Raw genomic sequence first — 13841 nt, forward strand, 5'->3', positions numbered from 1 at the left:
TTCATTAACTCCTTTTCTGATGTCAGTGTCAAGATAATTAATCTGGTCACATTCAAAGGAATATGGGAACTTTAAAAAGGAAGTGCTGGCTTGTAACTGTAGTATGAATTCTTCAAGTTCAGCAACACTTCCTTCCCAAATAAGTAGATCATCGAGGTATCTGAAGTTGCCAGCTTATTTGAAAGAAGGGGGAGTTTAAAAAGTGATTCTAATTCCCATCTTAATAAGACGGAATTTGCAGGCATGGAGAAACAGGTGGCCCCCGTTGCCACTCCAAGAGGCTATAGCTTCCACAAGCAGTACATTCATAGTTCTGATGATGTCTTGATGTCTTAGTGTTGCAGACGAAAGCGATGTTTTTAACCTACTTTTGGTATTAAACATATTCTTCGACAAGTTTTGATTTCAGTACTGATTTGCTGGTTGTTTTGCTGTTATTAACTTTGGTGAAATTACTTGTCAACTGTAGCACTTCACTGGGAGTTTCTTTTGCTCATGGTTGTAATCATGGAATCAGTATATATAAGGGAGGTGGTGTGTAGGTGAACCTGCTGTGGGGCACCATTGTGCTTACATTTGCAGTCAGGTAAAGGCTCTCGAGTTTTAAACATAGTTGTGCAGTAGTAGTAGTATCTTAAAGTCAGGGATACATGATGTATGGTAATGCTGGCAGTGTATCGATGTTCTCAATATATATATGTATGTGTCTCGGTGTATGCATATGTGTTTTTATACATTTTATATATATATATATATATATATATATATATATATATATATATATACACACACACACACACTTCTACATATTTATACATATTTATATATATACACACACTTATACATATTTATATACACACACACACACACATACATATTTATATACATGTATATATATATATATATATATATATATATATATATATATGTATTTATATACACACACACATATGTATGTGTGTGTGTGTGTATATATATATATATATATATCTATCTATATGGGTCCACTTTTAAATCCTGAAATACCAAAATCTCGAGTTTTGAGATACCGAACTCAAAACATCGATATTGCGGTATCTTGAAACTTAAGTGGACCAAAAACAAACAAAAAACTAAAATAATGTGTTTGCAGGGGGGGCAAACCCTCCTGCACCCCCACTCCCCCCTAATTAAATATACCAACTCCGAAATCGTGCTAATGTAAAGAGAATGGTTAGTGCAACAGGAGCATTACCATTCTCTTCACTGTAATGCGATTGTGGAGTTGGTGTATTTAATTAGGGGGGTGCAGGGGCTTGCCCCATGCTACATTATTTTAGTTGTGGCTTTTTTTTTTGGTCCACTTTTAAATTTCAAGATACTGAAATCTCGATGTTTTGAGTTCGGCATCTGAAAACTCGAGATTTTGGTATTCAAAAGTGAACCCATATATATATATATATATATATATATATATATATATATATATATATATATATATTTGTTTTTTTGTGTTTTTGTAGGTTCATAGGTTGGTACTAGGCTATTTGCCCTAGGGCCGATACAAGCCTAGTCATAACAATTCCCTGGTCATCTTCCCACAATATTTATAGGTTCATAGGTTGGTACTAGTCCATTGGCCCTAGGTTTAATGTATGTAGTAGTAGTATATTGCATTGTCTAGCAGTGCAGTAGTTTTTACATGTACATTGCTGTTGGTGGGTACTAATCAACTGTTCAGACAGAAGTTTGTGTGTATGACAGCGATGCATATGATCTTATACGACTGGTGTCATTTTGAAGATTTGGGCAGCTGACTTGTATTTTTTGTTGAAAAGGACTTTGCAGTATAATGTGAGTGCTGAAATGAGTGTTAATGCGTCTGTATACTGTGTGAAGATAGAATGAAATGTATGTTGTATATTTTATTGTATTCACTGTAGCCATTGTGGTCTAGGTAATTGTTGGAGGGGGTCCATGGATTTAACACATTTACCCATTAATATTGTGAAAAAAAAACAGAAAAACTAAGTAGCCCAGAATCAACAAAAGTCTGTGTTGCACCATACTTTAGTCATCCGTGGTAATCTCCATGGCTTTTCCCTGGCACTAGATAGGATGATATTGTACTGTTGTGCCATACTGTCCCCCTGATCAGTCTTTAGGGTTTCTGTAACTTCCAGAGTGTGAACCTGGGAAGTGGCTCTTTGGGGAGTCAAGAAAGTAAGTATTTCATCAATTTGCTCTTAAAAACCATTCATTAAAATAGTGGTCCTCGCCAAAACCAAAATGATTCATGAATGAAGTGCAGCAAATAGGACACTATTTTAGGCAGAGGTTACAGAGTTAGTACTATTGCTGTCTGATGTGCCTATGGTATTTAGTGCTGCAAATTAGCTGCCCTGCACTGAGATGGGTACAGTATTTGGTGAGTGATTTTTTTTTGTTACATTTTGTTCATTATGGTGCTCAAAACCACACGTGTATTTTGTGGAACCTTGCTGCACTGTATTGGATTTTCACTCCTCTCCTCTTTTGTCACCTTGGAGTTGATTTATACAATTAAAGGACATGGGACCCAAACTTATCCCTTAGCAATAACTGTGTTTGTGGTAGTTTTAAAGTATGCTTTATTATTTAAGAAAATTAACAGAATGTAAGCTGTATTGCAGATAGGGATGGTCTACAAATGTTATCAGCTTGCTTGCGGGACAAGGATTGACATTTTCAGCAACATTGCTCTTGTGATTTTTTTTTTTCAGTGGCATTTGTCTCTTTTAACTTCTAGGATCGACTCTTTTCTTACTGTGAAGTATTTAATTTGAGTTCATGGCCTTCACTTCCTCTTTTAGGAAACTGTCAAGTTTGCCCCTGGGAAACTGTGTTGTCAGTCTCTCAGCTGTGCAGCATGCAAGATGTGTACTGAAATGTCTCATTTAGTGGAGTTTTTTGCAGTTTTTCAGGGCTGTGAGCAACTGAGATGATTTAGATCTAGTACGAAATTTATTTTTAATGTACTTCCTGAGTAAAGCATATGGCAAGTTTGTACTGCCTGAAAAAAACACTGCTTTTACTTTTGCTGAGGATTTCACTGCATTTTTGTGATCTAAGAAGATCTGTGATGTACTTGTGATTGCTTGTGTAATCTAGGGGCTCAGGTCCTCCTTACCCAACCATTTCAACCATCTCTAGATAGCTGTTTTGTTTTGCATTCAGTTGCAACAGGAGGGACAGAAAAACTGTTGGCATCACTGTGTTACAGTGCTTAAATTATGTCTGCATTCAGAATATTGCTTTTGACCAGTGTTCACATGAAGAAACAAGCAAGACCTACAGTTTTGAAATCCATACCTGGTTTGATGTCCAGTTAGACACTGCTGTTTTGTAAAACCATTTTCTTTCTGATAGTTCTCTCTCTTTGCATTGCTTTGAATTAGCTGCGAGTACGAAACACATTGCATGTTTTAGAGAGAAACCTACTGTAGTGACAAGCTGTTATACACTTCTGCTTTGTATGCTGGTACCAGAACTGGAGATATTCTTACTTCTTTAACTTAGACACGTTGCCTTCTTTTATAGGATTCTTATCTTGTTGTTCCACAGTTGTGTTAAAATAGAACTGAAAAGTAGCCATCTTAGTTTTTTTTTAATTTTATTTTAGCTGGGTTATGCAGGTTTTAATGTAATAATGGTATGTGTCCCTTCAGCTTGAGTCTAAACGGTCTTTAAATAGTGGATGGGGGATCGGATGTATGCCCCAGGTCTAGCACCTATGTCTGTTATGGACAGAGATAGCCCAACTTATATATACCACTTAAAATAACCTCTAAGGCATACAAACTTGCATGATACATTTGGGATGCTTGGTTAGGCTTATAAAGGTCCCAGTGGTCCTTATCCTAATGTACACCTATGTACTTATCCAAAAAAGACCTTTCATGATGCAACTTTGAGAATCACTGCATGCTTCTGTTTCCATTGTCCTAGTCCAGGGTGAATAGGCAGCTGACTCATAAGATGTCAAACATCATTAGGAAATGTACCAGATTAAGGCAAGTGATTTTCTTTTATTTCTGTCATAGGAGGTGCACAAGTAAGATTCTGCTTGGACAGAGCCCGTTTATGATGGTATTTTAAAGAAAATGGCAAGAAGTGTTAAGTTTAATATAGAACTTATGTTTTTGTTAATGATATTTTAAATTTAATGTAATGTGGCTTGGACTTTTACTGTTTTGAGTATTTTTAGTGTAAGGAGCACATTGCACTTGATATGGTGTTTTTATAGCAATATTATAAATGTATTAGTTGCATGCTCAGGAGGTTAAAATATGTGAAGTTCCATGTTTTTAGTAGTCATGATTAGCTTTTTGTTTTGCCTTAATTTGTCAAGTTTTTTTTTTTTATACTTTTTCATATCATTTGTCAGGTGTTCCTTGGCCATCGCCTTGCCCGTCTCCTTCCTCACGCCCATCTTCTCGCTACCAGTCAAGTCCAAACTCTCTTCCACCTCGGGCAGCCACTCCTACAAGGCCGCCCTCAAGACCCCCCTCACGGCCATCAAGGCCCCCGTCTCACCCTTCTGCTCATGGCTCTCCAGCTCCCGTCTCTACTATGCCTAAACGCATGTCTTCAGAAGGTACAATATCATATTTCACATTTTTGTTTTGCTTTTCATTTGCTTGTTTTATGATGTTTAATTGCAGTTTTTGTTCACATTATTTGCACTTAACTTTTCATTGATCACTTTCAACTTTATGAACTTTTCATTTCTAGTTTATTTTAAAACCTAAAAAAATGATTGAGACTATGTGAAGTTTGTCATTAGAATTCACATCTGTTTATTTTGCTGTTTTAAACATGGATCATTTTTTTATTTACATGCAGTTTATCTATGAATTTTTTATTTTTGTTTTGATTATTTAAAATGTTTTCTGAATTCATGCTTTTTTTTTGTTTCTGTTCATAGTTGTAGAGCTTTATGAATTTATAGGTTCATAGGAGCTTACTAGGCTAACAGCTTAAGAACTGTTACAAGTCTAGCCAGTATAACACGATTTTTCTCTGCATATGGCCCCTAGGGGCAAGAGGATGGCATGGAGTTGTGCCTATGCTTTGAGTATCTTACGGATTGCCCCTGTTCATAGGGGATGTAGTAACCAATATGTGAATTTTCAGTTCCCTATCCATTGATCCAAGTTGTGTTTGAAGAGGGCCAGGGAAGGGCTCTGCATAATGCGATTAGAAAACCTGTTCCAAAGAAGGGGCAACCTCTGCAACACATATCTATCTCTACAGCATGCTTTGTTTGAGTTGCTGACTAAGTTTAGATCCCTAGATCAGATGACCTTCATGCTGTTTGACTTGCAGTTGTGTAGTAGTTCCATAAGGGCTGGATTTGTGAGTACCTTGTAGAGCCAGGCATAGGTCACCCCTTACTAGTTGTTATAAGATAGAATAAAGGGATAGGGCTTTTATTTTATCCACGAAGGACATGTTTACACCTTGTATTTTCTTTGTAAGAAACCTGTGAAATCACTCCAGTTGCTGTCAAGTACATGACAAATGATGCTTCTGACACTGTTATTGGTCTAATGAGGACTGAGTACATTGGGACTATAATTTCCTTGGATCTGAATGCCATACCTGTATTTATAAGTTGTGCCATGTAGGACTTCACCACTGTGTACACATGCCGGTCAGGCTACTGTCTGTCTTTGTACCTAGATCTCTCACCTGTGAGCCTACTCTTTAGGGTGTGCCATTGATGATGTAATTTGCAGGGGTGTTTGACTTCCCAAAGGGTATGATGATACATTTTTTCACATTTGGTTTTAGGCCATGGTTCTGGCACCAGTCGTGTTTAATCTAGACCCTCCTGAAGGATATCTACATCATTGGGGGGGGGGGTTCAGTGATTGCCCCCAGCTTGCAGTTGGCAAACTTTGTCATCCAGAGGCATTACTCATTAAACTTGACTTCAGAGACGTATATGCCGAACAGGAGTGGTCCCAGCACTGAGCACTGTGGCATACCACTAGTAACTGACCTCTTGTTAGATCTGGATTCAACAACCTTAACCATATGTGTCCTCTCTGAGACAATTGCCTATCCATCTAGTGATGTACAGATTTATGCCCAGTTTTGTGAGTTTGTTTATAATAACTGAGTGGGGAATTGTCATATGCCTTGGAGAGGTTGAGGTATGTACTGTTTTACCCTCATCCATGCCCTCAAAGAAATCCACCATATTTAGAAGGCATGACCTGCCCTTGACTTAGCTAAATTAGGTCAGGCCCAGTGTTTGGAGGTTCTGTATGTCATTATTTATCAGGTTCATGATTATTCTTTCCATGGCTTTACATAAGATTAATCAAACATATGGGTCTTTAATTTCCCGGGTCAGTAAATGGGCCCCCTTCATGTAGATGGATTGATTGTTGCTGTCCTCTACTCTCTCGGGGCAAAGCCAGTTCAGAGGCTGCTGTTAAATAGAGAGCGAAATGGACCTGATAAGTCCTGATTTAAGCTGGTTGTGGCAATCTGGTATATTGTCAGGCCCCATTGAAGCCATGTTTTTAGTTTTGGTAACCAGTTCTTTGATGATAGTCAGTGGAGGGGGTCTCTTGGAGGAGAACTGTAGGAGATGGGGGGGGGGGGGTGAAATTTGAGCTGAATTTGTTGACCTGCAGATTGGCTATATGTTTTGGCTTGAGTATAGGTGATGCTATCTACAACTAATTTGCACATGGTTTGGTGTTGCCCTTAAGACTGTGAGCATTACTGAAAAATGCATTATGGTTATCCTTCGCTTTGGAGGCTGTTTTTAGTACAGACTTCTTTCAGAGATTTGACTAGTTCCCTGATTCACTTGTTTAGACTGAGGGAATTTTTGCTATTTTTTCATTCTAGTGGGATACATTGTACAGACAGAGGACTTCCATACATGATGCAGATCTGATTTTGAGTAGTAAAACATCAGGGGGGGGGGTTGTGAACATCCAGTCTTTTTTTTTTTCTTTATCACAGGTTGATTGTAGGATTTTGCATTGCTGCAGCCCCTTGATGGAGGCTTGGAGTCTGCAGTCAGATGGGCAGCATTGAATATAGTACAGATGGTTATTTGCAGAAGATGTTGTATGAGTACATGACTGCATGTGCCTTCCTGGGTACTGTGTTCTGAGACTAAAGTGAACAACTACTGGTTAGATCCAAAAGAACTGCAGCACACCAAAAAGCACAACTCCGTATATCCCAAAGACCTTGATGTGTTGAAATTCTTTTGGATATTCTCAGTTGTGTGGTTCTACAAGCACTTGATTTGGTTAACTGGGCACTGTTTTGCAGAACTTCTGGGTTCTGCATACACAATGTGTCCAGTTCTCTAGTGTGACTGCTTCAGAGATGGATCATCCATTAAAGGGAAGATTTAAGATTGTGGGCTGTTGGTGCTGGTTTGTAGCTTGAGATCATCTCGAAGGGACCATAAGTTTATGCTGACTATACTAAAACGTGGATTTTTATTTTACACTAGGCATCTTTCACAGTGTATTATTTTTTCCTAGAATCCTGCTAATTTCTTTGATGTGTATTATTGAAATATTACAAATCATGGAATTCAACTCAGACCGTCTACCACGTTTACTATTCTATGCTTTACATTTGTAAATTTCTTCCCCTTAGAAGACTGTTTCTGGAGTCTTTTTTATATGTTTTGACTTCTCTGGCTTTGAGGAGTAGACCCACCTGACCGCATTTGTGGATTCCACGATTATATACTAGCTTGTTATCCTCATCCCTAAAGGACAAGGCATGGCTATGATTCCTTCTAAGCTTATAGATGGAATTCCCATTGAGAGCTGGGAAACTTTCTTCGTTGGGGTTCTAAACTCTCTTCCTATTAAAAATGCTTCTTGCTGTTATTTGTCAGCATCAAGTAGTGGGATGTCTTTTTTTCATGATCACTACTAACCTCTTACACATGTTGATCTGATGTTATTCATTTCATTATTCATTACGTCTGGGTCTTGGATCCGATATTAAATCCGATCCAGCAATTTACAGAGTAGATTCAAGGCTCGAGCTCCATCAGTCTTCCATAATCCCTTTCTACCTTCTAACACCCAGATTTGGTTTTGCTGAAGATATGATTCCTGGCTCACAGCGTTGGTTAAGGAGTGCACTGGAGCAAGGGAGTGCCAGTCAATGCTGCCATGGTTGCTGCAGCCACAATAAAGAAGCTGGCAGAACAGGGCGACATTGTCCATCCCCCGAACCATGAATATCAAGCTGTTGACAGACATGTCAAGTGCATTTACGCTTCAGCCACTTTTGACCTGAGAGCTCTCAATTATCTGGCACATTTTACCCACCTCCAAAGAGATCTGGTCTCCGAGCTCACCAAGTCTCTTTCAGAGTTGATTCTGGCAAAGGACCTCAAGCAAGTATCTCCCAAGCTCACCACAGTTTCTTCTATTACCAATTCCTCGATGAGGTTGATCTCCAATGCAGGGGCAGGTATCTCTGGAGAGGCCAATGCAGGCATTGCCATCAGGCGTCATGTCTGGATGCAGTTATGCAGATTCACGGAACCCTTCAAAGCTTCCTTTACTAATGCCCCATTTGATGGTTCCTCCCTATTTGGACCTTCTCTCACAGAAACTTGAACTCACAGTGAGCAGGAGGGCGAGATCCTGTCGGTGGTCAAGATCAAGGTTTCTACAACCCAAAGGTCCTTTTCTAAAAACCAACAGGGAAGTAAGAAGCTGTGGTTCCAAAAGTCGCAGGGTTCCTTCCAAGATGCTCCAGAAGATTCCTCTTCCAGAGGTAGAGGAAGGGGACTTTTAATGGTAGACGTCACTCTAGGCGCAGAGGGGGGGTCTGCAAAATCAGGGCTCCAGGGAACCTTTTTCTGAGAAGCCTTTTCAGCACCCCGAGACATTGCGTGGGTTTCCTGTCCCAGAGGCAGTCGGTGGTTGTTTTTCATTGCATCCAGGTGCCTGGTCTTAGGTCAGTATTTTCTTCTTCGGCCTTCTCTGCCAGGGTGTCCTTAGGTGAGATTTGTACTGCAGCCACATGGTCCACTTCTCACACTTGTTGCTCATTATAAACTGCATATGGTCTCCAGAAGCAGAACATCTTTTGGTTCCACAGTGCTCAGGCACATCCTTCCTTAAGGCCACCTGGGTTTTTTTGTAGCTGGGGGATTCTGACCCAGATGTGATGAATAATGAAATGGATAACATCAAGATTATTAGTTTTGTACTTACCATAACTTGGCGTCTTTGTTATCCTAGTTCGTTATTCATCACTTCCCAGCCGCCTTTCCCCTTCCGTGTTTTTGGTGGCTCTGGAGAGACTGGAATCTGGGCCCTTGAGCTACCACATCTCTTGGTTCAAATCCTGTTATCTATGTCTGGTTGAATAGTCATGTGTCCTAGTGTTTTTCATTTCCTTAGTCAACAAACTCGATCTGAGGGTTAGAAGGTAGAAGTGGATTATGGGAGATGGGAAGAGCACTAGCCTTGAATCTACTGTGTAAAGTGATGGATCGGATCCAAGACCCAGATGTGATGAATAATGAAGTAGGATAACACTTGTACCAAGTTATGGTAAGTACATAACTGTTGTTCCATCTGTTCCTCAACAGATAGGTTTTGAATCTGACTTTGGCCACTTTTAGATGAGTGAATCCACCGCTTAGGCTACTCCCCTTACTCACAGTCCCTCAATCCTGTTTTGCTGCTCATAATGAGCAGACATAGTCTGCTTAGCTCAGGCTTACCTCAGCCATGTTATCCCGTTTTTTTATTATGGGGTTACTTTCACACCTGTTTGGAAAGCTGTATTGTTCAGCTTGTCAGGGAGTACTTTTTCTAGTTTCTTGTTAACTTTTCCCTTGCCTATAAACGTTTAGTCAATGCAGATGATGATATTCCATTTGTCTTATGCCTTTGACACATTCTTCCTCTTTCTTTCTTTTAGCCATGGCCCACCTGCTGTTGAGTATTACTTATTACTATTGTAGGTTTTGTGGTGTTAGACTTACCATTTGTTGTATTGAGTTTGCCATTGTTGGTATTTACAGTTAAACAAAAAAAAAACTTCTCTGTCAAATCTTCTTTTCCCCTCATTAGTTGAGTAAATCACGTCTGCAAGCCATCAGTGTTCAATAAATGTGTGTTATGTTTGTATGGCCTTTGGTGACCTGGCTGTGACTGATCATAGGAAATAACTGGTATTGAAGGACTTTTCCTTTCTGCTGCAGGATAATCATCCAAGTCTGTTTCTTTAGCATCCCCATCCAGTAAGAAATTATTAGACAAACCTAGGGGGGAGGAGAGTGACAAGTCCAGGGACAAGGGCAAGGAGATAAGGAAGCTCTCCCTAACTGTTTTCTTTTCTCTCAATTGTCTTCTGTTTCATCTTCAAAAAAATCCAGGTCATCGGATCCTACTGGCTGCATTTTTTTCCTCCTTTAGATCAGATGCTAGTGTGATCCAAAACCTCACGTTTACCAGAGCCTAGGTTTTCACTGGGGCTGATCTCTCCTAGGCTGCATTTTCCCTTTTCTCCACGAGAGACCAGCACAAAGATTATCAATACCTCCATCTACCTTGTCCTCCCTAAAGTCTGTTCGATCTACCAGAAGCCTGACAAAAGCAGATGTGGATGCAATGATGGATGTTTGTGTTTCACTGTTGCAGTCATCACACTTGGGTTGTCTGCCTGCAGGTAGCCCTCAGTCGGCCCGAATACCAGAGACTTAGTATTTCTGTTGCTGTCACTCCAGGACTGACGTCAGGTCTTCGGGAGTATAAAAACAAGCAGCTGATGCCATTACATCAGTTTTTCCTGCTGAGGAGCCCGAAGCAGAAGCAGTTTGCACGAGTGCCAGCTGCTACCTGTGTTTGTTTCCGAATTGAATCATCCTGAAGTCTTCTAAAGATAAGTACCCTGTTGGAGATCCTTTTTTCTAGCTCTAACCGATGTCAGAAAAAGTCAACAATTGTCTCGCCTGTGGAAAGCAAATACCACACCGAGATTTCCATTCTTACTGCGTCACCTGTTTAGGCCCAGACCACGATGTACCTCTGTCTGTTTTTCACTTTGTTCAATGCCTGAACTATTCATCTTTGGGCCCTTATTGTCGCTAAATACTTTAGCTCTTGATCTCAGTATTCTGAAATAGCTTCGGTAAGCCATCTAACAACCAATCTTCTGGAAAAAAATGTAAGGATAAAGACAGAGACAGACCGCACAGGTCCAAAACTGCCGATGCTTCCGTTAAGCTAGTCGCCGGTTCGCCGGTATTCAGTGAGGTGCTTTCGCAGCCCCTGGTGCCTGCTTCGATGGATTTGCAGGCCGCTACTGAGACCCGTTTGGAGTCCGGTATACCGCGAGACTCTTCTTTGACTACGGAACCTGCGGATGTCTCTACCTTGGATGAGTCCTGAGCTGCTGTGCAGGCACCGGCTTCTGAGGAAGTTCTTCGCACTACCGATATTCAACACAAACTGACAACTTCTTTCACGTCTTCAATTCTGTCTAAAACTACAGAGTTTCTATGGCCAAGAGTATGAGCGACGCCTAAAAAAAACCGACAACCCAAACTCAAGCACCTACTTCCTTGCCACATCAAATGCTTAAAATGGCAGAAGACCTGGTTATGCTGATTAGGGGAAGCCAGCCTTCCCCTGCTAAGAGAAAAAGTCCTGTCCCCGGCAGCTTTAACAGACCAAGAGTCCAACGACCCTGAGGTTTCTGAATATGAAGACATGCCTTTATCTGCTTATGAGGATTCAGATGCAGTGGAATCCATTCCCTCTGCTTCTCCCCCAGAGGATTTTTCTTTTGGTGAAACCCTACATACTTTGAGAGCATTTCCACTAAGAATGCCAAGACTCTCCTCAGTCCAAAAAGAGACTTGGAGAATTTTTAGATTTGCCACAACATAGACCTTTAGCAATACCCCCAATTCTGGATGTTGTAGATGTCTTTATAGAATCCATTCCAACTCCTGATACTTTAACCCCTGCCCCTAGGAAACCAGACTGGTACTACAGAGCTCCTGACTTTCATACATTTCTTTACCTCTGGGTCAGCAGTAGGATTTTTGAAATCTCCCAGGGACCTAAAGGTATAAAAGCAACTACAGCTAAGAATCTCACCCCTTCGGACAGGGATGGCAGAGCTTTTAGACAGATGGGGTAAAAGAAAGTATACACGTCTGCAACTCTTGCCATTAGGACATTGCATTGCCAGTTTCACATGCTGAAGTACCAGCAGCATATTATGGAACTTATTAAGCAAAAATTAGCTACCTTTACAGATTGTGCAGAAAATAATTAGAAGAGTTTATGCATTCTGCAAGCCAAGTCAGCAAGCATACTTTGCAGTGTGGCTTTGACACCCTAGAAGCATCTTGCAGGGGAGCAGTCACTGATTCTGTACTGAGAAGGCATGCTTGGCTTAAGGAGCAGACCTTGCCAGACCATGTCAAATCAAAATTACTAGATGCTGCTTTGAACAAGGACAATCTTTTTGGCATCAAAACAGAAGAGGTTCTTAAAAAGATGGAAGAAAAGGCTAAATCTATACAGACAGTCAAAGATTTCTTGCAAGTACAGCCTCCTAGATTCAGTAGGCATTGCCCCTCGAAGCATTGGTCCTTTCCAGCCCCCACAAGGCCATCCCAAACTAGACCCATGGGAAACAGACCCCCCAGACTATAGTCTCAAGGTATGCAGAGATCTAAGCAATAGAGTGTCACCACTTCAAAAACAGGGAGTGCTAAGCCACCTCCTTACGGAAAGAATTCACAATGACTTCTCAACTCCACTCCTCACCTCTGCCCAACTGCTCGTGCCCCTAGGAGGAAAACTTGCCCATCATGCAAAAAACTGGACTTCCATCACCAAAGATCGATGGGTCCTCAAAATTGTATCCCAGGGGTACAAATTTTACTTCCGCTCACTGCCAACCCCAAAAGGGTTCCCAGACCTTCCTTCAATCCAGTGGGCAGAGGCACAAAACCAAGTTCAATCCCTGCTCTCTCCATAAGGGCAATTCAACTTGTTCCTGCAGAGCAGATAGGTCAAGAGTTCTATTCCAGACTTTTCCTGGTACCCAGAAAAGAGGGCACTTGGCGCTCAATCCTAGATCTTTCCATTCTAAACATCTTCCTGGTGGTACCAAAATTCAAAATGCTCACCCTTCAGCAGCTTCTTCCTGTGTTGGCCAAAGATGCCTGGCTAGCCACCCTAGACCTAAAAAAGCCTATCTGCACATCACTATCAGGGACTCATGCAGGAAATACATATGCTTCAGGGCAGGATCTATGCATTATCAGTTCTCTGCACTTTCCTTTGGCTTATCCACCGCTCCCAGAGTATTTACAAAATGTCTGGCTCCAGCCATTGCCTACTGCAGACAGAAAAATTCAAATTTACCCGTACTTGGACGACTGCCTGATTCAGGCAAACAGTCAGGAAATACTGTTGCAGCACCTAACATGTGTAAAGAACCTTCTAACCTCCCTGGGGTACACTGTCAACGAAAAGAAATCAAAACTAGTCCCCAGTCAAAAAATTGTATTCGTGGGAGCAAGCTTGAACACAGCATCCCAGATGGCATTCCTTACGCCAGGCAAAACAAGCCTGTCTGACAGGCTACTTCACTCAAATGGCCACCAGAACCCAGCTATCCGAAAGGAAAATCCTGCAGGCCCTAAGGTTCATGGCCTCTTGCATCTTACTAATTCCATATGCCAGACTGCATATGAGGTAAATTCATTGGTACTTAAGAATTTGGTGCCAACATTCTCATGATCTGAAAACTATCATTCCTATCATACCTTGTCTAAG

At 40.9% G+C, this 13841-nt stretch overlaps 1 protein-coding gene across 1 annotated transcript in view; it reads left to right on the top strand.

Annotated features, from left to right (window-relative positions):
• ATXN2 (ataxin 2) overlaps positions 1 to 13841 on the top strand; it is a 2781632-nt gene that overhangs the window by 811543 nt on the left and 1956248 nt on the right. The window contains exon 14 of the mRNA XM_044068622.1: positions 4406 to 4615. Coding sequence (XP_043924557.1) covers positions 4406 to 4615 — 210 coding nt within the window. The remainder of the gene's footprint in view (positions 1 to 4405; positions 4616 to 13841) is intronic.

This window comes from Protopterus annectens, chromosome 4.part0 (assembly GCF_019279795.1).
Source record: "Protopterus annectens isolate FY-2018-M chromosome 4.part0, PAN1.0, whole genome shotgun sequence".
In the NCBI taxonomy this organism is placed as follows: Eukaryota; Metazoa; Chordata; order Ceratodontiformes; family Protopteridae; genus Protopterus; species Protopterus annectens.